The sequence below is a fragment of the Sus scrofa genome, unplaced genomic scaffold (assembly GCF_000003025.6).
Source record: "Sus scrofa isolate TJ Tabasco breed Duroc unplaced genomic scaffold, Sscrofa11.1 Contig2307, whole genome shotgun sequence".
NCBI classification, from domain to species: Eukaryota; Metazoa; Chordata; class Mammalia; order Artiodactyla; family Suidae; genus Sus; species Sus scrofa.
The window spans coordinates 1-27,464 of record NW_018085069.1 but is presented as its reverse complement, the minus strand read 5'-3'; the positions used below and the strand labels follow the sequence as shown (position 1 = coordinate 27,464).

Below are 27,464 nucleotides of genomic sequence, written 5' to 3'. Positions count from 1 at the left end.
TCTCACTCCTGTAGGTGAGTCTCCGTGATACAGGTACTTTCCTGTCCGTGGACTGCCCACCCGGTGGGCATGGGGTTGCTTATGTGATTTCTATTTCTTCCTAGAGTTCATTGGTGTTATCTTTGTCAGACATGATCGAACCCAAGTTTGCCATTTCCAGAATCCCCAACCATGATTTGCAATTGCTGTTCCTTTAGATCCACTTACTCTCTCAAAGCTACAGCAGTAAACAAGTAAAGGCATTAGCATTCAATAAAATCTGGAGTTTCCGAGCTTCTTATACCCTGAATTTACATAAATGTGGCAAGATGTGCCTCCTTTAGCTTCACAAAAACTCAATTCATCCTTCTAAATACTTAAGAAAATTCATGCAAAACGGAGATTCTCAAATATGGACACAAAAGAGAGAGCAATTAAATCAAAAACCTCTACTGAATAACCATTTATGTTGCTGCAAAGAGAACACTAAGACCCACCAAGAATCATTGAAGAGTTGGATAAAGACTATGATTAGGAGTTCCCGTCATGGTGCAGTGATTAATGAATCCGACTAGGAACCATGAGGTTGTGGGTTCAATCCCTGGCCTTGCTCAGGGGGATAAGGATCCAGCGTTGCCGTGACCTGTGGTATAGGTTGCAGACTCGACTTGGGTCCCACGTTGCTGTGGCTCTGGTGTAGGCCGGTGGCTACAGCTCCGATTGGACCCCTAGCCTGGGAACCTCCATATGCCACTGGAGCGGCCCTATAAATGGCAAAAGACAAAAAAAAAAAAAAAGAAAGACTATAATTAACAGCAACACATCAGCTGTATGAATGTCTATATCAATAGCATGGCTCTTCTTCTAAGGACAAGTTTGAAATACAAGTTTATGTTTTCTGATCAAAGACTATCCTTAGTTAATTCAATAACTTCCATTCTCCATATAAGACAGGGGCCTTATGTACCAGATAGACTATCCTTAGTCCAAATTCAAACACCACTCTCACGCTTTCATTAACAACTCAGAAACCACGAGTATTACAGCTATAGATCAGGGATCAAGGATATTTGGTGAACAATCATAAACAAATCCCAGAAGGACAGCTGTGAATGATATATAGTAGGACCTAGCCAGATTTCTTAAAGAAGATCAAATTGATAGAACATACGTGTGAGCAGCATTTTCCTGCCTTCAACTTGCAGTGAAGAGATAGAGGAGCTGATATAATTCACTTGGAAGGCTATATAATTGGACAACAAATAACAGTGTCTCAAAGAAACAGGAAGAAGTGATGGAGAAGAAAGACTGTATATAAAGATTTGATAACCAACTAGACATGAGAGAAGAGTGACGAGGAGTCTGTATGGCCACAAGGAATAAACAGAAAAAGTAACCTGAGGACGTAGAGACGGAAAAGGAATAGGCAGGTGTGTAGAATTTGATGTTTTATTTGATGTTTTATTTTTAATTTTATTCCATTTTTTATGTATTTCTTAGGCAGGACAAGGAAAGCTGTATCCATTCTCTCCCATGCGCCAACCTCCAACCTTCAGCTTTGAAAATCACACGCTAGTTTGGTGCCTCTCAAGGAAGAGGCTCAGACTAGTTCAGATGAATCTTCAGGGTTACTTACGTCTTTCTCCATGAGCCCATCTTGTCAGGAATGAGGGTGTGAGTTTGGACCAAGTTTAGAGTCTCTTGTCTAAGTAAGAGTGACCTGGAGCATCTGTGAGCCTGGGCACAGACATGACTTGAACAGCATTTGGGGGAGATGAGAAAACAGGGCAGTTCACTCACCTTGCCATTTCCTTTGAGAGAACATAGCAATTTGGGATCAATTCACTGAATGCATTTGACATGATACATTAAATTACCAACAAAGGGAAAAGTACTTTACTCAGAACATTTTACTTTGAGCAGTTTCATTCTAATACAATTATACATCAGCAAAACACTGTTGAAATACAAGCCATTAGAGTATCTGAGTCTTCGTCTCATATCATTACAACATCATGGGAAAGCCACCGTGGAGGCGCCAGGGGGACTTAGTTCAACGTCATCATACTCAGGGTCCCCCTTTTCCCTCTGGAGAAGCAAGGGGCTATCTTCTCCTTTCCCAGGATCAGCCGTCTCTCTAGGGAAGTTCAGAGAAGAGCCTGAAATAGTCCAGAGAAGTTTGCTTAGAACCGACACTCAGGGACAGGACAGTGGTGATGGCAAAGCATCCTTGGGGACCCAGTAATGCTCAGAGAGGCTCAGACTAATTCGTATGAGTTACAGGACGGATGCATCAGGGCTGTCCTATGGGGATCCAACTCATCTGGGTCTCTGGGGCCTCAGTTTACTGTGAAACTTGGCACCACAGGACAGGACATCTGTGCCCAGGAGCTCTGTGAAGACCTGTTTCCTGGCTTAGACAATCAGCAAGGAGATGGCCCATGAAGGGAAAAATCTCTAGAAGGACTTGAAAACTTTGCTCACAATTGACAGGTCTACCCTGACAAGGACAGGAAGACAGGAAACCACATCTAGAGAAATCTCAGCTCCTCACTGACGATCCAACTCTGCCCTTGGTGGTCTTGACTTGTGTTCCCAGCTGCCCACCAAAACAACCACAGGCTGCTTTCATAGCTGCCCCTTCCCCGGGAATTGTATGGACCTCAGAAGGAGAAATACCCTTCTCTAGAGAAGGAGTGGATTCACTTGGACATTACAGTCTCCGGAGCAAAATAGCCCTAACCCGCCCACAAATCTGAGTCTAAAATCCACCACCAAGGGCTTTATTTTCTAAGGACACAATACAGCATAGACTTTATACCTACTTGGGCTGACATGTGGTCACAGTGCATCTTAAAGTATAAAAATGCTTCACAAATTTCAATATTAAAAGATCTTCTTAAACCTCTAACTGCATTTCATTCATGAGACAACCCCCCCCAAAAAAAATGTTACCTGAGCATGTGTTCCATGTTTGGATTTGGTAAACATAGTCAATTAATCTATAAGTCTTAATGCAAGAACATCGAGGATAAAGCTATGAAGACATTGATGCCCAGTATACAAAGTGATTCCTCCCTCCCAACAAGTCTGACAGCATTACACAAAGGAATGTGGTGGAGGTGATGCTATCAAGCAGAGGAGGTCATCCAAATTTTGATTCTCCAGGATGGATTGGTATTGAGGAGCTCACATTCATCCTTACGAGACAGAGACCAAAGATGACAGGAGATCAGTCAACCCCACTCACCTGTCTGAGAGGCCCGCATCCCACTCTCCTCTTCTGGAGGCACTTTCCTGGTGCCCATCGGAGAGGCAGCAGGAGCCCCAGGCACGGGTACCTCTTCAGCATCATCATAACCCTCACTGGGGGCATCAACCCCCTGGGCTGAGGGTTCTAAGGGCAGACAGGGGGGTCAGATGAGAGCACAGTAAGTGGGTTTGCCTGGGAAATACTGAAAGTCCATTCTGACCTAGCGTCTCTGACCTGATAAATACAAGCACCATCCACTCATTCACTTCTTCTTTTTATTTCTATTTTTCCTTTTTTTTTCTTTTGGGCCACACCTGTGGCACATGGAAGTTCCCAGGCTGGGGTTGAATAGGAGTGGCAGCTGCTGGCCTACACCACAGCCATAGCAACACCCCTTCCTTAACCCACCAAGTGAGGCCAGGGATCAAACCTGCATCCTCATGAGTACTAGTAGGGTTCGTTATACGATGTATTCCAATGGAAACACCCACCATTCACTTCTTCTTTCAACAGGTTTCTTTTCAAGGCTATAACTTTTATTGTAATGTGCCCATAAAGCAGAAACATCTGTTGGATTTTTTTCTTGATTAAAACCGCCTGTTTCAAAGTAGCTAGTACATGAATGAGCTCTACTAAAATGTTTTGCCAAATTATGTTTTCCTGATGTTGCTATGTAAGAAAACGGCTGCCTGGGAGTTCTCCTGTAGCACAGCAGGTTAAGGATCCAGCATCGTTGCTGCAGTGGCTTGGGTCACTCCCGTGGTGCAAGTTTGATCCCAGGAACTTCCACAGGTCAAGGACACAGCCAAAAGCAAACAATGTGTGCTTGTTGTGACTGAATGAGGACGGTTTCTGGACACAGGGAGCTCAGCCCCCACAGGAGACTTCACAAAACAGCCAGAGAAGGGGAGGCTGGACCCCATCTGGAGACAAGAAGTCCCCTAATCCCAGTCAAAGGAGGACTGTTCCCCTTGGGGCCCATCCTTCAGGCGGAATTTCCCTGCCCCCAACACCCAGCCCAGGCACAGCCTCCTCTACCATCTGGAGCAGATTTGGAGTCTCTGTTCTCTTCACCTTCCCCAGTGTAATACGGCAGTTTCGTCACTGAGTCATCTGACAGGAACCCTAAGGTGGACAAAATCATCATAAAGGAACAGAACAGACCTTCCCACTCCCATAGGAGCCTCAAGGCTGAGAGGAAATGCTGGGACAGGTTTGGTTCCTGGAATGTGAAGGGAGCTAAGAACACACAGGTGCTCTGGAGAGCCCCATCTTGCTGCCTTTGAGGCACAGGGCCGCCTCCGTGAGCCTGGGGCAGATGTGGGGTCTGCGGTTGATGAGAAGACTAGGCTGACCACCAGAGGTCCCAGGAGGGCAAGGCAGAGACACACACCTGTGCTTCCCAGCAGATCTTCCTTTGGTATTCCAAGGTTATCAATCTCCTCATACACGGCCTCATCGACAGCACCTTTGTAATCAGATAAGACTGAGAATATTACCAGGAGATCAGACATTACTACTCTTGACACCCTCAACCAGCAGGCTACCTCTCCATCAACCCGATGCTCACACATGGAAACACCTTAGGGCTGTTGTGAATTCTGTATAGTTCACACCTCATGAAACATGTCGGCACCTCTGCCCTTGCCTGACCCTAAATCCACATCTCAGTCCTGACTCTCTCTTCTCTCACACAAGAGACCATGACTTATGTGTGCTCACGCCCCAATCCTAGGAACCTCTGTCTATTCAGCCCTTAGAGTTTAGCATGGAGCAGATGGAGTTTTGCAGACTAATGGGGTAAAAACAGAGAACTCACCGATTTTTCCCCTCTTCACACTCAGCCCCATTTACCGCCTCCACATACTCTCCCTGTTACCCAGTTCTCTCAACAGCCCACCTCTGTGCTTTGCCCTCCATCTGAGCAGCTGAGCCACCAGGATGATGAGGACCAGGAGGAGAAGGGCCCCCAGGATGAAGCAGAGGATCTCAGGCAGGGAGAAGATGCCAGGATTTAAGTCTGGTCTGGTCCCTAAGAAGAACAAGGCAAGAGGGTTTGGACAAGGTCATGGGCACAGGGAAACTCCCTGCTAGCATTTCCACAGAGCTCTGGACAATGAAGTCCCAGCCTCTGACACAACTAAACCCACTGTGACTGGGCTCCATCAGTGTCCTATCCTGAAATAATTGGCTGTGATTATCCTGGCGCTTCCCTGCTGAGACAGCCTCTGAGTACCAGGCTCATGATTTCATCCCTTCCCCTTGGGCTTCACGAGTCCAGAGCATCAAACAAGTCCTCGGACTGGCACCTTGCTGTTGAGGAGGAACACTCATCGGCAGGGAGGAAAGCCTTAGAACCCACAGCTCAGCAACCAGCCCTCCTTGACCAGGTGCATGAGAAATTTCTGGCCCCATGGAAATTTCCCCCATGGAAATTCCCCAAGGAAAATGTCTGCTCCCTCCCCACCAGCCAGTGGCTCCTCAGTATCTTTTCTCTTATGAGTTGATTAATTTTGCCAGAGAGTCTACAGAATAGGGCCCAAGAATCTGAATATCCTCCTCTATCCATGGGTGTTACTATGTGCCTACTCTAGTGGGGAGAAATATAATTCTTTAACCTAGAGAAAAAGAAAAGTAGTAGTTTGGAGCACAGAACGCAGGGTAGCCCGTTTTCCCTCCCTGAGTCCTGAAGTCACCCCTCAGTTACCAAAACCTGCTGAGTCCTCCCAGCTCCCCCTCTCCCAGGTCCAGAGCTACAGCACCAAGATGCTTTCTGAACAATCTCCCCATCAAACCCCTGCCATGCCCATGGACCCATCATTGCCCCAACTCACCCAAACTGGATCCCTAGCCCCCCACACTCACCAGAGCACCTCACTCCAGCGTCCTCCTCATGCTTGCAGTCGCTCTGCCCCCAGGGCCCCGCAGCACAGTCCCACAGGGAGGACTCCCTGCCCCTGCACTGCACCTCGTCCAGCCAGATGCTCCCACTTCCAGGGCCAAATGCCGCATCCCGCAGGGCTTCCAGGGCATGGCCACAGCCCAGCTGCTGACACACCACCTCGGCCTCTGCCAGGCTCCAGGAGTCATCACACACTGTGCCCCAGGAGCCACTGTGCCACACCTCCACTCGCCCTGAGCAGTTGTTCTCTGAGGTGTCTCCTCCCCTGAGTCGCAGCTTCTCTTTGTCTGAAAAGGCAGCAGCCCCTCCTGTGACTGCCCCTGGTGGGAAGGAGGGAGCCCCTGGGAGGCACAGGGGAGGCTGGAGGGGCTGACATACCTGTGCAGGGGCCAGCAACTGGACAGCTCTTGGGTCTCCTTTCTGCAGAAGCAAATGATGCCTTGTCACTTACACATGCCAAAGGCATAGCCAAAAACAAAAACAGCAACAAAAATGGGGATCCTTTTTTTTTTTTTTTTTTTTTTAAGGAATGGAACTCGTTGAATTTAGAGAAAGACAGATAAGAGGACAAAAAGCTAGGTTGTAAGTATCCATAAAACTCAAATAAATATATTGAAAACTCTGTATTATGAGGACTCATGTGTCTTTTTCAATGAAAGGTCTGTACAGGTGTATGTCCAGGAGTGGGATTGCTGGATCATGTGGTAGTTCTATATTTAGTTTTCTGAGGTAGTTTCATTCTGTTTTCCATAGTGGTTATAGCACTTTACATTCCCACCAACAGTGTAGGAGGGTTCCCTTTTCGGCACACCCTCTCTGGCATTAGCTATTTGTAAACTTATTAATTATTAATTATAGACATTCTGACCGGTGTGAGCTGGTAACTTACCGGAGTTCTGATCTGCACTTTTCTAATAATTAGTGACACTGAGTATTTTTTCATGTGCCTGGTGGCCCTCGCTATGTCTTCTTTGAAGAAATGGCTATTTAGGATTTCAGCCCATTTTTCAACTGGATTGTTTTTTTTTTTGTTGTTTTTTTTTTTTGCTGTTGAGTTTTATGAGTTGTTTGTATATTCTGGAGATCAAGCCCTTGTCAGTTGCATCATTTGAAAGCGTTTTCCTCCCATTCAATACGTTGTCAGAATGAGAAAGGCAAATACCAAATGATATCACTTAAATCTGGAATTGAATATATGACACAAATGACCCTACCTACAGAAAGGAAACAAACTCATGGACATGGAGAACAGACTTGTGGTTACCAAGGGGCAGGGGGAGGGAGAGGGAGGGACTGGGAATTTAGGGTTACTAGTTGCAAAAGATTGCATTTGGAGTGGATAAGCAAAGAGATCCTGCTGTAACACAGGGAACTATACCCAATCTCTTGTGACGGAACATGATGGAGAGTAATGTGAAAAAAAGAATATATATATATATATGTGTGTGTGTGTGTGTGTGTGTGTGTGTATATATGTCAATTATATATATATAATACATATATATATGTAACTGGGTCACTTTGTTGGGCAGCAGAAATTGACAGAACATTGTAAATCAACTATAATAATTTTTTTTTAAAAGACATAGATTTTTTTAAAAAGTATGACCGAAAATGAACCCATATAAAAGTATCAAAGGAAAGAAAATAGATATAAATTCAAAGCAATGAGAGGAAACAGATATATACACAGTATTTGTCATAAAAATATCAGAATTGGCATATCCTTTCCGTATCATCCTATCAAACTCCTACCATAAGCAGCAAGACATCCCTGAAAACAATGTTAGGAACTCTTTTGGGTGCTTGCTCATGTTCAGAACTGGAGACCTCACTACTTTTCAATTCATTGTATTTGATTTTAGAAAATCTTCATCAGTAACAGGTCTTTCATTTAATATCCCTTCAACTTTCCACAGGAACCAGGAAAAGGGATTAAGGGAGAGAGGCAAGGAAGGGAGTGAGCTTCTGCCTTTGAAATATCTTTTCCCACCCTCTCCCTCTGCTGTGGATTTCAGGCAACACCTAGCATACCTTATATTGTCAAGGGTGTACCTGAATGGGGTGTGTGTGTGTGTGTGTGTGTGTGTGTGTGTGTGTGTGTCTGAGAGAGAGAGGGAAAGGAGAAAGAGGCAGGGAAAAAACTGAACAAAGGGAAAATACTGTGAAACTTCAAAAGAAGGAAGGAAGGAAATGATGGAGGAAAGGAAGGAAAGAGAAAGAAACCAAGAGCAAAACAACTGCCATCCTTATCTCAGACTTTAACTGTCTTAGGATGAGACTTGTGGGCTTTGTAAACTTACTGACCCTGCAGTTCCTATATGAGTTCGCTTTAGTTAACAGTTAGGTTATTTGAAAAATCCAGAATTTTCTATCTAGACATGAAAGTCATTGGAAAAAGTTAGCCACTAGTCCTAGAAAGTAATTTGACAATATATATTAAAGCCTGTGTGTCTATGTACATGTGTATGTATGTACCCTTTGATCTAATAATATAAACATTGGGAGTATCCTAAGTAATAAACTCAGCAACATAGAGAGATACATGTATCAAAGGCTTACTACAAAATTGTTTGTGGAGGGGAAAAAATTAAAAACAATTAAACTACCAATAAGTAGGCAAATCGTAACATGAACTGGAGTGCCAACCTGTCATGAATAAACTATTATGCCATTGTTCTACAAATGAGTTAGATCTCTCTGGAGGAATGGCCATGATATTTTGTTAAGTGATGAAAAGTGAATTTGACAATAATGTGTATGACATAATCCCAATCTTGTAAATATAAAAAAGCTGCACCATCAACATAAGCTCTTTTATGGGTACATGTGTTTGGATATGTTTATGTGAAAACGGAGGAATTTGAAAAATGACAATATCAGTCCATTAATCTGGTTTACATCAGGAGGATGTGAACGGACAAGAGGTCATGGGATGGGCTTCATTTCTTACTACATTCTCTATGTCCTCGCTGTTTACAGTGAGTATAAAGTCTTTGCCATTTAGATGAAAGAGAAAGGAACTAGTGTCTCTAAGCATAAAACAGGGCGGTGGAAAGGACACAATTTCCCTAGTGCCAAGCGCGGTACAAACCAGCAGGAGGAATTGTGGCAGATTCAGGGAAAAGACAGACAGACAGGTGGGAACTTAAGGGAAGGAGGGCTGGCCATCCTTTCACGGTTTCAGTGTTCCTTTACTTGGCAGTATTGTTCTTTCCCTGGGAGATCACCACAAGGGTGAGGTTCCCTTACACTACTGTACTGAGGGTGAACATGAACCTGTCCCCTTGGAATCTCCATCCTTTATCAGGGTCCTGTCCCCAGAGCAGCTCTGCTGAGTCTCCTCCCTCTTCGTTGGGAAAGTCTTGGGGTCAACAATTAGGGTACATTGACTGTGCCATTTCTGATGATTCACCTGATTACAGACTCCCTGTGATGTGGTTTCCAATTGTTTTTGCACTGGATACACAGTCAACCCACCTCCTTGGTATTTTTCACATAAACTGTTGTCAGTCCAGGTTTCTTTACTTATTTTTTTTTTTTTGAAACAGTATTGGAACACATGGATTAAAGAATCATGATCCAAGATTTCTTTTGTAAACTTTCCTTAAAATAGACACATGCACCTGTATGTTCATTGCAGCAATAGTCACAAAAGCCAAGACATGGAAACAACCCAAATGTCCATTGACAGATGATTGGATTAGGAAGATGTGGTATATACACAATGGAATACTACACAGCCATAAAAAAGAACAAAATAATGCCATTTGCAGCAACATGGATGGAGCTAGAGACTCTCATACTGAGTGAAGTAAGTCAGAAAGAGAAAGACAAATACCATATGATATCACTTATATCTGGAGTCTAATATATGGCACAAATGAACCTTTCCACAGAAAAGAAAATCATGGACTTGGAGAACAGATTTGTGGTTCCCAAGGGGGACGGGGAGGGAGTTGGATGGATTGGGAGCTTGGGGTTAATAGATGCCGACTATTGCCTTTGGAATGGATTAGCAATGAGATCCTGCTGTGTAGCCCTCGGAACCATGTCTAGTCATTTATGGCGGAGCATGATAATGTGAGAAAAAATAATGTATACATGTATGTATAACTGGGTCACCATTTGTACAGTAGGAAAAAAATGTATTGGGGAAATTAAAAAAATAAATTAAATTTTAAAAATTCCTTTTGTAGACTTGCCTTAAACTCATCACTTATGTTTGAAAATATAAAATCTCACTAACAACATACTACAGGGTTCAGACGGACACACAGAAATGGACAGTAAGTTACCTGCACAAGAGACATAGGCTTCCTCCTTTGGAGAACACGAAATGTACTTCCAAGGGTCAGAATGACACTCCCAGAGAGAGCGATCAGTTTTCCGACACTGGATTCTATCCACCCACCAGGGTCTAGAACCTTCCCTAAAAGCCACCGAAGAGTTGAGGGTTCCACTGTCCCCACAGCCAAGCTGCCTGCAGATGATGGACAAGGTGATGTCTTCCATGGGGCTGCGGCAGACACCGCCCCAGGTCCCGTTGTAGAAAACTTCCAGCCACCCGGCACACTCCTGGTCCTCGCTCACCACCCTGAGGGCCAGGGACTCTGCAATGGAAAGGGGGGACCACGACACAGTGAGCCCTCCACTCAAACTCGGGGTTTATTCTCTCCCAGAAATTGTGAACACTCATCCCCAACCAGCTGAGCAGATGCCCACTGGGAGACAAGACTGAACTCTGTCCCTCTTTTATGTGACTTTATCCACATCTGTCTGTCCTTCTATTTCTACCACAGTGATGTAGTGAAATATGAACTGAGAAGAAGACCATCCTGGGCACCTGCAGGAGTGGGCACTGAATCCTGCTTCCTGACAAAACCTCTAATATCTATGTGAAAGGGGTAGAGACAGTGGAGTGGCAGATAGAATGATGGACCCCCAGAGATGCCCGCATCCCAATCCCTGGAACCTGTGAATATGTTCCCTTACTTTTCAAAAAGGACTTTATAGATATCATTATGATCAGGACTTTGGGGTGGGGAAATTAACCTGGATATCATGAATTAACCAAGTAAACTAATCTAATCACATCCTTAGACCTACTATCCTACTATCCTTTAAATGGGAATATTATTCCTGACTGTGATAAGAGGGAGGTAAGACTTGGAAGAATGGTAGAGGAGGGAATACTCTCTGTCTGAAGAAAAAAAGAGAGGGAGCTCCAGACAGGATCAAGTGAAAACATCTACTTCACATCTGCTACAAAAACTGGCTCCCTGGGAGGAAGCATCCTCCTCTGGCCCTTTCAGCACTATCCTTCAGGGCTCAGACTCCCACCTCCAGAACCTGCCCCCCTCTCCCGCCAGTGGACAATTTGCAGCAAGGACCTGAGCAGATGACCCCTGCGTCTTCCTTGTGTCTGCAGTCGTGCCGCCCCCAGCCCCCGAAAGGGCACTGCCACACGTGGGACTCCTTTCCTGTGCAGTTCACGTCATCCAGCCAGATGTGGCCTGAGCCCACCCCAAAGTGAGCAGACCCTGGGGCACTGAGGGCATCTCCACAGCCCAGCTGCCTGCACACCACATGCGCATCGTCCAGGTCCCAGCTGTCATCACAGACGGTGCCCCAGGAGCCCTGGTGAAGGATCTCCACTCTCCCTGAGCAGTAACTCCCTCCATCCACCAGGCGCAGCTGTCTGCTGTCTGAGGAGAGAGAGCCAGAAAAAAAGGTGGGGCATTTACACAGGGAAGGGGAAGGGTTTTCTGGTCCTGTACGACCCCTACCTGAGCAGCTGGCGGCGCTCTCCTCTGAGGCTGCAGAGCCTGCTGGTTCAGACAGGGAGTCATTGCACTGAGGCAGCCCCTGGGTCTGGTTTCCTACAGAAACAGCAATGAACAGAGGGTTGGTGTGGTCGAAGAATGAGAAATTGAATTACGCTAAATAATAACCTAGTGATGGGGTCTAAAATGGAAACTGTAACTTAGCAGTTATCATAACCTTAGAGTTCACCTTCTTCTCCATGAAGGTTGTGCTTCTGACAATGCCAAAATTTCTGTTTTAAGCCAAGAATTTCACTAAGAATGAGTTTACAAAAGGGAGAAAATATTAATACTGTTGATAGTGTTGCAGAGCCACCAAGGCTGTGAGAATTTCTAGATCCATGCCCTAAGTCTCTGAAAAGCTCATCTGAGATTTCGCCAGACTCACAGGGCTCGGGGAACACAAAGCATAATTCAGGCTGGCCAAGGGAGAGGAGCCCTGTTAACCAGAACCCTTGGATCACTGAAGGAAGAGTGAACTAAAATTAGGCTATTCTTCACAAGGATGGATGCCCAGCTTATAATTACTTTGCTTCCTTTTAAATAAGGTGATCACCCCCTAAAGCAGGTGCCTGGAGGAAGCAAAATAAGATTCCTTTTGGAGGATCTCTACAATGTTTTATCTACAGTGTCTGTCTATTAAAACCACTTGGGCATAAAAGAGAAGAAATTTGAGGAGATTTTATGAGGAAGAAAGTATTAAAAAGAAATTTACCACACATCCATCTATTGGAGTTACCTGACAGGGAATTTAAATGACCAGGAATATAATGTTTAAGGAATGAAACAAGGCAGTATTTTGGTAGAGAAATGACAACAAAGAATCTAATAAAATATTCTAGGACTGAAAAAGTCAATATTTGAAATGAGACCTCAAAGGATGAGAATAACAGCCCATTAGATCAGCAGAAGGTAAAAGTTGTTAAATGGAAGCTCAGAAGAAAGTACACAGTAGAGGGAGTTCCTGTTGTGGTTCATCAAGTTACAAACCCAACTAGTATCCATGAAGATGCAAGTTCGATCCCTGGCCTTGCTAATTGGGTTAAGGATCCTTTGCTGCTGTGGGCTGTAGGGTAGGCAGAAGGCACGACTCAGATCCTGTGTCACTGTGGCTGTGGGCTGCAGCTCCATTTCCACCCCTAGCCTGGAAACTTCCATATGCCACAGGTGTGACCCTAAAAAAAAAAAAAAAAAAAAAAATGGAATAAAAGTATGTAGGTGCCCTAAAAAGTAAAAAAGAAAAAAAGTACACAGAACAGAGAACAGAAATACAAAACTGGGAAATATGAAAAAAATAATAAAGATCTTGAAAAATTCTAGCATTCACACATCCATACTCCTAGACATACAAAGCCGCAATTAACAAAAGTAAAAGTACATCGGTGCTCCAACGTTTGGTGAGTATAAATTTATGACTGTAAATCTTCTTGATGAGTTGACAACTTTATTATTGTAAAATGACCTTCTTTGTCTCTTACCACTTTTTGGCTCAAAGTCTATTTTGTTGGATATAATACAGCTCTCCCCGTGCTCTTTTGGTGTCTATTGCATGGAATATCTTTTTCAATCTTTTCACTTTGAGTCTATATATTCTTAAAACTGAAATGAGCCTCTTTTAGGCAGCATATAGTTAGGTCTTAATGTTTCATCCATCCAGCAACTCTGTGCCTTTGGCAAATTCAGTGCATTTATATTTAGAGTGATTTTTGATTTGTAAGAAATAGTATCATCTTACTGCTTTCTTATTGCTTTGAAGTTCCACTATTTCTTTTTTTTTTTTTCCTGTTTCTGCCTACATTTGAAGTTGGTGATTTCCCTTGGTGGTATGCTGTGATTTACCTTTCTTTATCTCTTGTTTATATTGTCTAGGTTTTTGCTTTGCATTTACAATGAGTCTTATGTAAAATATATCACATACAATTCAGTTCATTTCATGCTGAGAGCAACTGAACTTAGAATTTTCCTAGCCCTCAAACTCACCCCTTTTAATATTCTTGTTGTCACAACTTACCTCTTTTTATATTGTGTGTTTGATTAACGAAGTTATTATATCTATAGTTATTTTAATACTCTTTTTTTTTGTCTTTTTGCCAATTCTTGGGCCGCTACCACGGCATATGGAGGTTCCCAGGCTAGGGGTCTAATAGGAGTTGTAGCCGCCAACCTACGCCAGAGCCACAGCAACACGGGATCCCAGCCACGTCTGCAACCCACACCACAGCTCATGGCAACACCAGATCACCAGGCCAGGGATCAAACCCCAAACCTCATGGATCCTTAGTCGGATTCGTTAACCACTGAGCCACGACGGGAACTCCGATTTTAATATTCTTTTCATTTAACTTTATGCTATCATTATATGGTGAAACCACCATCCTATTGCAGAATTTGAGATTCTGTATGATGTCATTTATATGTAGAATCTAAAAAATAATACAAATAAAATTCCATGCAAAAGAGAAATTGATTCACAGCTATAGAAAATGAACTAGTGAGTAACACAGTGGAGGGGGAGGGGTGAGGGGCAAATCAGGGATAAGGAATTAAGAGATATAATCTACTATGTATAAACGAGATAAGGAAATAATGCATAGCAAAGCCATTATCTTTAATAACTGACAATACAGTCTGTACAAATACTGAGTTACTGTGCTGTATACCTGAAACCAATGTAATATTGTAAATCAACTATACTTCAATGAAAATAGCAACAACAAAGTGTTGAGAGGAAAAAGTTACCAGCCATAAATACTCTATCAAGCATGTTATCTTTCACACATAAAAGAAAATAAAATATTTCTACCAACCAACAAAAGCTGAGAGAGCTCATCACAACTAGACTTGCCTCATAAGAAATACTGAAATGAGTTTTTCAACTAGAAATGAAATACTGCTTATAAAGTCTAACAACCGATGAATGGATTAAGAAGAAGTGGTACATATATACAATGGAATACTACTCAGCCACAAAAAAGAAAAACTAATTCCAGGCGCAGCAACATGGATGGACTTAGGGATTCTTTTCTTTTTAATGATTTTATTTTTTCTATTACAGTTGATTAACAGTGTTCTGTCAATTTTCTACTATACAGCAAAGTGACCCAGTCACACTCACACACATATATATTTCTCCATGCAAGAGGCCCCACTGACGAATTCAAATGTATGCTGTGTCACCTTAGGGTAAGGGGCAGCACTGGCAAAATCCTATAATCCTCTCCAATCGTTCAGCATGTTTTCCTTTTTTGGGTGTGGGTGTTTTGTTTTGTTTTGTTTTGGGATCCAAAAGAGTAACAAAACTTCTCTTCCGGAATCCTGGATTTTACCTAATTTTATTCATAGGTGTTTGACAAGGTCAGCATTCTCCAGGTTTCACCAGGCTGTCCCTGACCAGGGTCCAGGGACAGGGACAAGTTCACCGGCTCTCGCTAGGTCTGCAGTCTGTACCAGTGTTTATCTGTCTATTACTGGATGCCCAGGTGGGTGACCATTCTCCTGGTCCCCTGGTATAAGATATTGTATCCCACAACTTTCACAGAGGTGCTTTGTGATCATGGATGAGTGGTTACTTAATTGCTAAAAACAGAGGCAGAAAGGAGAGATCTTAACCACCATGATGCCAATGTCACTCCCCCTTTGCTGTGACTTTAAAATATTTAGCTATTTTGGAGAAATTCTTTGAAAAGCACCACTTGAAATGACACAAGAATCAATAGGAAATGTGAATAATGCTGATTTATTAAAAATATTGGGTTTGTAATTAAATTTGTCTATGAAAACTACTTCAAGTTCAGATGTATTTTGTTAAGTTAAAAATATCATGTGAAACTAAAATTTCCTGAATTTGAATGAATCTTTGTACTTAATAAATACAAGGCTGAGATCCTAGTAATGGAATCTGATGCGTAAAGTAATTCCCAATAGTTTGCATGGTTAGAAAAAAAAAACCCTCACAGCAAAGGAAACCAAAAAGAAAACAAAAAGACAACTTTCAGAATGGGAGAAAATAGTTTCAAACGATGCAACAGACAAGGGCTTAATCTCTAGAATATATAGGCAACTTATACAACCCAACAGCAAAAAAGCCAATCAACCAATGGAAAAATGGGCAAAAGACCTGAATAGACTGTTTTCCAAGGAGGATATACAGATGGCCAACAAGCACATGAAAAAATGCTCAACATCGCTGATTATAAGAGAAATGCAAAGCAAAACTACCATGAGATATCACCTCACACCAGTCAGAATGGCCATCATTAGTAAGTCCACAAATAACAAGTGCTGGAGGGGTTGGGGAGAAAAGGGAACCCTCCTGCACTGCTGGTGGGAATGTAAACTGGTACAGCCACTATGGAGAACAGTTTGGAGATACCTTAGAAATCTATACATAGAACTTCCATATGACCCCGCAATCGCACTCTTGGGCATATATCCGGACAAAACTCTTCTTAAAAGAGACACATGCACCTGCATGTTCATTGCAGCACTAGTCACAATAGCCAGGACATGGAAACAACCCAAATGTCCATCGATAGATGATTGGATTCGGAAGAGGTGGTATATATACACAATGGAATACTACTCAGCCATAAAAAAGAATGACATAATGCCATTTGCAGCAACATGGATGGAACTAGAGACTCTCATCCTGAGTGAAATGAGTCAGAAAGACAAAGACAAATACCATAGAATATCACTTATAACTGGAATCCAACATACAGCACAAATGAACCTTTCCACAGAAAAGAAAATCATGGACTTGGAGAATAGACTTGTGGCTGCCCAACGGGAGAGGGAGGGAGTGAGAGGAATTGGGAGCTTGGGGTTATCAGATACAACTTGGAATGCATTTACATAGAGATCCTGCTGAGTAGCATTGAGAACTATGTCTAAATACTTACACTGCAACAGAACAAAGCGTGGGAAACAAAATGTATACATGTAAGAATAACTTGGTCCCCATGCTGTACAGTGGGAAAAATAAAAATAAATTAAAAAAATAAAATCAATTAAAAAAAAACCCTGACTGATATAGAAACTTATTGCTTCTACATTATTCTCCGTGATTATACTCAAATACTTAAGTTTATTTTTTAAAATTTCCACTTAATGCTTCTTGCCCTGATTTGAAAAATGGATAAGCAATGAGAAAAAACATTTCACCATTAAATATCTTACTTTTGAAGCCAATTTTCCAGCACTCTCTGTTTTTATGAACATTTAACTCGTGAGTAGTGTTGGCCCTTCTCCCTCTTACCTGAGCAGATCACAGAGGCTGTGTTTCCATGGGCACAGTCAGGAACACCCAGGGCAGTCACAGGGCAATTCCACAAGAAGGACTCAGCCCCAGAGCAGTGAAATCGGGCTTTCCACATCGGATCACCTCCCTTCGGGGTGGAGAGGGCGACTCCACAGCCGAGCTGACGACACACAACATTGGCATTGGCCATGGTCCAGTGGGAGGCACAGAGTGTTCTCCATCCTCCAGAAATATTCATCTCCACTCGCCCCGCACACTGAGAGGTGCCATTTCTCATGAGCCGGACTTCTGAGTATGCTGGTGGGAGAAGACGGGATTTCAGCAACATCTCAGTTTTCTTACCTGAACTGGATAGACAGGGAGGTTGGGTCCTGATCTGCCTCTCACCTGAACAGACAACTTGAACAGCTCCACTGTGGTGACAAGTGCCTCCTGGACAGGGCACTCTGGGGCAGGACCTGAGCACGGACTCCTCCCCCTTACACCTGAACTCTTCAGGCCAGACCTGGTCATCTGACTCTCTGAGGGGCCTCTGACCCAGAACAGACACAGCCTTGCCGCATCCCAGCTCTGCACAGATGACCTGGGCAGTGGGGAATGTAAAGTTCCCATCAGACACTGGTGTCCAGTCTTCTCCAGAATGCACTTCTACTCGCCCTGAACAGGGTCCATTCCCTTGAACTAGACGCACGAATCCTAAGAGAAACAAACAAACAAAAAATCCAAGTAGTGTTCATGATCCTGGCTTGACAGCTGGAAAAAACATGTCACAGGCAATGGTGTGAAAGCTTCTCTCTTCCAGGTGTGGGGCATGGAGAGAGAATTTGACAGTGTCAGAGTTGCATTTTCACGAACAAGTTTCTGAAGAGAAATGCAGGAAGATTTGCGGGGTCAGTTTGGAATGGCTGAATCCCAAGAATATATACTTTGAAGTTGGTTAGAAATGAGAATTCCTTATCAAGGGGCCTGGAAATTACAGAGCTCAAGACTGGTCATTTGGAATGATCGAATATTAGGAACACGTACTTTAGCATTGGTTGGAAAAGTGACTTTCTCATTTAGGAGCATGGGACCTAAAGAGCCCAAGGAAATAATGCACAATGTGTGGGCACTTCAGCTTGAGTATAGAGATGTGAAGAACAGAACCAACTCAGAGTGACGTGATTATGAGAGGGCAGAGACCTGGCACATAGACAAAAGTTAGAAAGCCATCCTGAGCATTGTGGGGCTAAGCATCTGATAAATTTTCTTCCCAGGACCCAGTCCTCAAGGGACTTGGAGTAGAGAAAATCATGAGGGCTGGATCCATGAGGGTATGCTGCCCTGTATACAGATGAGGGCTCAAGAAAAGAAATATAGACATAATAAATAATCTACTTTTATGGTACCAAATTTTGTTTTTCTAATAATTTTTGATTGCAAAATTTCCAAGAATTTCTTAGGTGAAAAGATGAGTCTGTTAAGTTATGTAAGGAAAGTTCAGAGAGTCCTAGGTGAGAGATCAGTTGGTCCCAGCCATTTCTCTTGAAAACCTAGGATTTGCCAATGAACCTGGGAAAGAGTGAGCTCCAAGTGGAAATTCAGGGGACTGATTTGCCAAATTATTCCTACTAGAGGTTTTTCTTCTTTAACATTATGGTAAGCTCCTTAAAAGGGAAGATATAGCCCTTAAAAGGGAAGATATAGCCCATAAACAAATAGAACACAAAGATAGACTCTTAAAATATTCAATTAAAGACTAAAATGGAACAAAGAAAACATAAAATAAACAGCAAGCTAGAAAATTTAAACCTAACCATAATGATAATTACATTAAACTTAAATAATTTAAACACTCCAACTAAAATCAAGATGATCACATTGGATAAAAGGAAGACAAAACCGGAGTTCCCGTCGTGGCGCAGTGGTTAACAAATCCGACCAGGAACCATGAGGTTTCGGGTTCAGTCCCTGCCCTTGCTCAGTGGGTTAACGATCCGGCATTGCCGTGAGCTGTGGTGTAGGTTGCAGACGTGGCTCGGATCCTGTGTTGCTGTGGCTCTGGCATAGGACGGCGGCTACAGCTCCGATTTGACCCCTAGCCTAGGAACCTCCATATGCCGTGGGAGCTGCCCAAGATATGGCAAAAAAAAAAGACCAAAAAAAAAAAAAAAAAAAGGAAGACAAAACCATATGCTGTATACAAAAACATACATAATTAAATGTAAATACAGATGGGGTCAAAAAAAGATATACCATGCAAATGCTAATCAGAGAAAGCTGTATGTACTATCTATGTTAATATAATACAAAGTCAGACAATAGGACAAAGAATATATTTAGAGAGAAGAAAAGAAACATTTCACGATAATCCAAAAAAAGTTTGCAGTTTTAAAATCAGTGTGCTACATCTAAAATTGTGCTAAAAAAAAAAATTTAGAGCATTGTTGCTTCCTCATGATTTCAATAAGACAGAAAATAAAACTAAGTACAAATAATCCAAATTCCATCTCAAGAATTTACAAAAATAACAGCCAATCATAACCAAAAATAAAGAAAAAACAGCAGAAATCAATGAAATAAGAAACAAATACACAATGAAAAAAAATCATGGACTTGGAGAATAGACTTGTAGTTGCCCAGGCGGAGAGGGAGAGAGTTGGATGGATTGGGAGTTTGGGGTTAATAGATGAAGACTATTGTCTTTGCAATGAATTAGCAATGAGATCATGCTGTGTAGCACTGGGAACTATGTCTAGTCACTTATGATGGAGCATGATAATGTGAGAAACAGAATGTATACATGTATGTATAACTGGGTCACGGTACAGTATTGGGGAATGATGTACTGGGGAAATTAAAAAGAAAGAAAGAAAGAAAGATAGAAAAGAAAATCAGGAATTCCTGCTGTGGCTCAGCGGTAACAACCCAACTAGTATCCATGAGGACAGGGGTTCGATCCACGGCCTCACTCAGAGGGTTAAGGATCTGGCACAACCATGAGCTGTGGTGTAGGTCGAGGACGCAACTCGCATCTGGAGTTGCTGTGGCTGTGGTGTATGCCAACAGATACAGCTCTGATTAGACCCCTAGACTGGGAAATTCCATATGCCCCAGGTGCAGCCCTGAAAAGAAAAGAGAAAGGAAGGACGGGAGGGAGGGGGGGAGGAAGGAAGATCAACACAGTCAATTGGTAATTCTTTATTTTTCTTCCTTCCTCCCTTCCTTCCTTCCTTCCTTCCTTCCTTCCTTCCTTCCTTCCTTCCTTCCTTCCTTTCCTTCTTCCTTTCATTCTGGCTGTGCCCATGACATGTGGAAGTTCCCAGATCAGGGATCAAACCTGCACCACAGCAGTGACAACAACAAACCCATAACCCACTAGGCCACCGGGGAACTCTAATTCTTTTTAAAAGGATAATAAAACTGATATTCCTCTAGCAAAAATAAGAGAATACACAAATTTAATGACACCAGGAATGAAGGGGGTTATCACTATAGATCTTACCAATATTTAGATGTGAGATATGAACAAATCTTATCCTAGCCTGAAAAATAGCTGAGTCCATAAAAACTGCTTGAAAAATATAACTCACCAAAATCTGATACTATAAAAATGGAAGATCTGAGAGTTCCTAAGTTTGTTAAAGAAATAGAACCCATATTGTCAAAACTTCCCAATAAGAAAATGGCAACCTTCAAAGACTAGTTCTTCCACAGAGCTCAGAAACTACTGCTACATCAAGGTAAAGAAAGAAGGGAGGGAAGAAATGAGAGCAGGAAGGAAATCAAAGCAGAAGCTGTGGTCAATACACCAGTTAAGAAGGACCTTTCTGATGGGAGGGGGAGGGAGTGGGAGGGATCGGGAGCTTGGGCTTATCAGACACAACCTAGAATAGATTTACAAGGAGATCCTGCTGAATAGCATTGAGAACTATGTCTAGATACTCATGTTGCAACAGAAGAAAGGGTGGGGGGAAAATGTAATTGCAATGTATACATGTAAGGATAACCCGACCCCCTTGCTGTACAGTGGGAAAAAAAAAAAAAAAGAAGGACCTTGATCCCAAGCCCCCCTTCTTTATCTCCTCACCACTTCATACCTCAGGACCCAGTCCTTCTAAAGTTGTGAAACCTGTCCCCAAACTTGCCCCTGAACCCCCTGAAGTCCCCTCTCATTTCATACAAGCTCCTCTACATTCTTCTCAGGCCATCGTTTCTATCTCTAGATTTCTCCTAAACATAGCTCATTACTTCCAACAATCCACTAAAGAGACAGAAATTTTTCTCCCACACCCTATTTCTAAAATTAAGAGGAAGAAACTCCAAGAGTTCAATATTAATTAGAAAATTTAAAAGGCATGTTTTCTACTCTCATCTCTGCTATATCATCACCGCTTACACTTACATTCACATCGCTAAATACGTTTTGAAAATATAAATTAGCAGAACAAACAGTAACTTCATTAAAAAAGGGGAGCCTATACTAGAGCAGTGGTATTCATGGAATACAATGTTTAAATGCCATTGCACTTTCAAACTCTTCTTATTTTTAAGGGTGTCTCAACTGGAATTAATATCAAGACATTGATTTTCTTGAAACGATAACATTAAAAGCTCTAATTAAAAAAAAAATCCCCAATATCACAGAAATTTCCAACATTAACCACTTCATTTTTATCAAAATAAGTCAGGGTCTCCTTTAGGGTTTCTGCAAGCTTATCTGCAGTTTAAACCATGATTCGGACTTTGTAACAATTGAGAATGTTACTCAGAATGCCAGAAAAGAGGTTTTCTTGAAAAAAATGCCTAATTGAAACTCAAATGCCCCTTGAAAATAATTATCTTTAATAATAATAATAATAACGGAAGAAAACTTTTACAGTGATGAACAGATTTGTAGCATAGATTGTGGTAATGGTTTCACAGATGTATACTTACCTCCTAAAACAGTCAAGTTGTGTACAATACACACATACAGCTTTTGTATGTCATACCTCAATATAGCAGCATAACATAATTATATTCTTAGGGACCTCAGCCAGTATAATCAAAACCTGCTAAACATAAGACTAGAACCATCTCTTCCCCAACATAACACCAAAGATATGATTGGCTATGGCTGCCAAGGACCTACTGCGAATGGTCTCAGGTCTCCCCCTGTTCCACCTGTGTTAACCCTTTCCTAAGACCCAACCACCTATCTTAGGAATTCTCTGTCATATCTGATAATATCTTCCTCCAATCCAGCTGTTCTGACTGGATTAATGCCTTGGACATTTCATCTACCGTTGTGATAACAGCTGGAAACATGTCTGGCAGATACTGCAACCACCCACTCACACTCTAGTTTCACTGCGTCTTTACTGGGTTCACCTTGGCACAGGTCAAGTGCACTTACACAGTACTGACCAGAGTTTGTGAGTCACTTCAGGTTTTCTCAGCCTCACTGCTCTTTGTACTTACTTCACTCTAGCTACTGTATTGTAAATTCTAAAACTTCACATTTTTCCCACGGCCTCAACATCCCCACAAACAAGATGTAAGCAACGGACCCCAGGTGACCAGGTGCACCAATGTGATAAGACTAGCCCCTGCCACAAATATCTCTTCTTGCCCTAACTGAATGCAACCTAGTAACATGCAAATGTACCAATGCTGTGAATACTGGTGTAGAAATATCTGTTTGAATCCCTCCTTATAGTTCTTCTGGGCCCATATCCAAAAGTGGAGTTGCTGGATCACACGCTAATTCTATGTTTAACGCTTTTACTTTTTTTGGACATGCCCAAGGCATGCGGAAGGTCCCAGGCCAGGGATCAAACCCAAGCCACAGCAGGGACAATGCCAAATCCTAAGTGATAGGCCATGAGGGGATTCCTCAATGAAATCCTCTCATGCCTTTTCCTTGTATAACTCTACCCTGATCCCCAAAATAATCACTTGTCTACTCCCTCTTGGTTCTTCATGCTTCAATGAGCCAGCCCCCTTGGAGACCACTCCACCGTGTGGACTCCTTTTGCCTGTGGTGAGTTCTCTCTCTTTGGCCAGCAAGTAAAATAAACTATGTTTGCCTGACCCTCTCTTATGTCTTTTCTTGCGGCCCAGCCTGACTGACCATCCCATGAAAGGATAAAAAGCAGGTACCGTAATGAAACTAATTCATAAAAGTACAGCCCAGCAGTGGTACCTGTCGGAAATATTTGACCTCACCTCCCTTCTTCTTAGGACACACCACAGAGATCTGAAGGGTCCAGTGGTCCACAGGTCTGGAGCCTTTATTGTCCAGGGACAGGCAAGCCCTCATGCTCCCTTGAGCACCTAATGCTCTAGGATCACTGTGTGACCAGAGTCTTCATGCAAGTGTGTTCTAAAGGCTGTGATCTCGTTTATCCAGAGTTTTTCTGGGAATGAGACTGAGGCTTTTCCTGCTGGGGATCCCCTCCCAGACCAGACAGGCCTTACCTGAGCAGACTGCTCCAACATCCTGGTCGTGAGAAAAGGTATGATTATAGTTTTTGAAATCAGAATGAACACAATTATGGATAGTGAAAGATGATTCTGGCTCTGTATTGCTGCAGTTAACAAAGAAAACCCAAATAGGACCAAGCCTTGGTCCAAAATAAGACCCTCTGGGAGCATCAATAGCAAGTCCACATCCCAGCTCTTTGCACACCACTTCTGCAGCCTCCATGAACCAGTACTGAGCATATACGGAAGCCCATATTCCTTGGTGCTTCACTTCCACTCTCCCCTCACAGCGGTGGCGTCCATCCTTCAGCCTCAGCTCCAGAGCTGTAAGAGAGACACAGACACAGAACACAGGACACAGGACAGATTTTAGAAGACCATGCAGTTGTATGCTGGTAGGTATTAAAAAATGCATTCTGGGGAGTTCCCGTCGTGGCGCAGTGGTTAACGACTCCGACTAGGAACCATGAGGTTGCAGGTTTGATCCCTGGCCTTGCTCAGTGGGTTAACGGTCCGGCGTTGCCGTGAGCTGTGGTGTAGGTTGCAGACGCAGCTCGGATCCCGCGTTGCTGTGGCTCTGGCGTAGGCTGGTGGCTACAGCTCCGATTCAGCCCCTAGCCTGGGAACCTCCATATGCCGCGGGAGCGGCCCAAGAAAAAGAAATAGCAACAACAACAACAACAACAACAACAACAAAAAGACAAAAGATAAAAAATGCATTCTCACACAGGGAAAAAATCCCTGTGTATTGCATTGGTTAAGTTTTGTTTGTAAATTTTCCCATGGTGATCAATTCTAAGCTACGAGTGTGGTATCACAGAAGTGGGAAAATATCACCCAAAAATTCTAACAAGCGTGGTGAACCAACACCCCTGAGGATAGCACTTCAGAGACTCTGGGGGCTGCCTTCCCAGCAGATGTGCCCAAGGCCACTGGGGGCCCAGCTTCCCTGTCTCAGCTACAGTGAGGACCATGATCCCGGGGAGAAATCTTCCCTCTCCTTCTATGTTCCATAGAGAGCACTCTCGTCTCACTTGGGAACAGAGGACTATGGTGAGCAGCCTCTCCAATGTCCTGACGATTCCCACCACCTGGTACTCATCCTTGTGTAAACCCCACACTTGACTGTAGCTAACAACATGCATCTAACAGATGGGATCTGGCAAAAGTGATGTCGAATAGGAGGTTAGGTTTCAAGATGACTCTGGCTTTTCCTGTGTTCATCTATCTTGTTCTCTCTTGCTCTGATGAAGCCACTGCCACGTCTGAGCTGCATATGGAGAGACCCTGTGACAAGGACCTGAGGGAGGCCTCAGCCGACAGCCAGCAAGGGACTGCGGCTCTTGATTAACAGCCCACCAAGGTCACGTGGGTTGTACCCACCCTGGCTAACCTTCAGATGACTGCAGCCTCCTAAGGGATCCTGAGTCAGAGGACCCAGGTAAGTCGTGCCGATTCCTGACCTACAGAAGTTAGGGGATGCTAGACGTTGATATTTAAGCTGCCAGTTGTATAATTGTTGCAGATACATGACTATGCAGACTTCTCTCCAAGTCAGAAAACAGGTGATCAAAGTCTAGGGGGCAGTTTCACTGAACCTCCCCTTGGTTTGCAGGCATTGCCATCTCTCTATATGCTTACGTGGCGTTTGCTCAAGACGTGTGCACAGAGATAGAAGGAGAGAGATATCTCCCTCCCTTCCTTCCCTTATAATGCCACCTGCGGGATCAGGGCCCCACACTTATGACCTTATTTGAACCTTGATTACCTCCTAAGGCCTATCTCCAAATTAAGTCACCCTGGAGGCTAGCCTTTAATATATGATTTTGGAGGGACACAGTTCAGTCTAGATAAGGCTGGGGGCCCAGGCTAGGAGGAAATAAGATAAATGGGAAGGAGGCATATGAGTAGTAAAGCAGGAGATATCCTGTGGCTACTCAATGATTTGTTTTAGAGTCTGACCTTGAGGTGGGAGTAACAATTGAAATGAGACCAAATTACATAAGAATCCGCTTTTAATACTAAAATTATCCGTTTCAAAATCAGGTCCTATCTCGGTCGTAACGCAGAAAAACAGATATTCTTGTCTTCATGTAGCTTTTACCTAGTGATGACACAAACAAGTAGATTATTTTATTGCTATGAACATTCTAGGAGATTTTCTCAATAATGGTAGGTTTGGTTATTGAGGTATATTTTTCTGCTGAAAATAAATAAAGTAGAAAAAATTACTAAAACTTATCTTGAAGGCATTAAAGTCCTGATTGAAGAGGAAGAAGAAAAAAAAAAAAAGCCAGGTCAAATCTGGAGGGGACAAGGGAAATGTGCTGAGATACAGGAAATGGAGTGTGCTTGTGTATTTTGTCCTGATGATATTAGCCTGTGCATAGTTGGGAAGGGGGGTGGAATGTGCTTCATTTTTGTTCGTTTGCTTGTTTTTTTAATATAAAATTTTTTAGCCTTTTTTTTTTTGGCTACCACAGATATGAGTTCGGGCCGGATCATATCCGAGTTGCACTGTGCCTGTTGGCAATGCAGATCCTTAACCACTGTAGAGGCTGGATTGAACCTGTGGTCCAGCACTCCAGAGACACGACTCCATTGTGCTGCAGCATGAACTCAAGTGTGTTTTTATGGGCTTTGTTGGTGAAGGCATATCAAATCCACCCCATACGTAGTAAACATCCACAAAGACTTCTCCATCAGCAGGGTCTCTTCATGTTTTTTTGAAATCTTAGGATTGGGTGTCTTCTTTTTGTCCATTTTTAAATGTTATTATTTCTATTAAATTTCTTTACTTCTCATAGTGAATACATCACATACTAAGCTATACCACTACCACACATACAATATTTAAAGAAGGAAAAATATATACTCTTAAAGAATCTTCAAGGGACCAGAAAATGCATGGACAAAATTTAAAAACCTAAAGCTAACTTCTAGGAATGAAAATGTATTTGTTGGAAGTTCCCATTGTGGTAATGAGCCCAACTAGTATCCATGAGGATGTGGGTTGGATCCCTGGCCTCACGCAGTGGATTAAGGATCTGGCCTTGCCATGAGCTGCACAGAAGATCACAGTTGCGGCTTGGATCCCACGTTGCTGTGGCTGTGGAATAGGCCAGCAGATGCAGCTCCGATTTGACCCCTAGCCTGGGAAAATCCAAGTGCGGCCCTAAAAAGCAAAGAAAGAAAGAGAGGGAGGGAGGAAGGAAGGAAAGAAGGGAGAAAGCAAGAAAGAAGGAGGGAGGGGAGTGAGGAAGGGAGGAAGGAGAAAATATATTTGCTGAAATTAAAATTTTTACGTAACATTAAACTCAGGTAAAGAGAGAATTAATGAAGCGAATGATAAATCAGAATGAATTGCCTGGAATGCTGCACAGAGAAACACAACGATGAAAATTACAGAAGAGAAATTACAGAAGAGACAGAAAATGGAAATAGAAGGGTGTAATAAAATATAGAAAGGAAGAGAGGGAGATGAGAGAGAGAGAGACACGAAGGACCAAGTCCCAGAAAGAGAGAGAATTGAGCAGAAAGAGAGTCCAGAAAGAGAGAGAATTGAGCAGAAATATTTGACAGATATTGACTGAGAGTTTTCCAGAATTGATGGAAGACACCAATCCTTAGAGTGAATAAGCCCAAGAAAACTTAGGCAAGCTATATAAAAAGGAATTCATTTGTAGAATCGTCATAGAAGGAAAAGCAACTAGTGTTCAGTGATACTTAAAATTCTCTTTGGAGTTCCCATAGTGGCACAGAGGAAAGGAGTCTGACTGCGAACCATGAGCTTGCGTG

General features: G+C 42.9%; 1 protein-coding gene across 1 annotated transcript; it reads right to left on the bottom strand.

Moving 5' to 3' along the window:
• Positions 1–1,617: 1,617 nt before the first annotated feature.
• On the bottom strand, positions 1,618–23,990 carry LOC110258535 (antigen WC1.1-like; the record flags this gene model as incomplete). Its single annotated transcript, XM_021081779.1, is given in 12 exon segments — positions 1,618–2,138; positions 3,230–3,376; positions 4,271–4,357; positions 4,626–4,700; positions 5,133–5,264; positions 6,098–6,415; positions 10,433–10,747; positions 11,528–11,842; positions 11,924–12,016; positions 17,217–17,516; positions 17,607–17,915; positions 23,661–23,990. Coding segments are annotated over 12 exon segments (2,567 nt in total), but the record flags the coding sequence as incomplete, so codon positions are not given.
• Between the last annotated feature and the right edge of the window lie 3,474 nt (positions 23,991–27,464).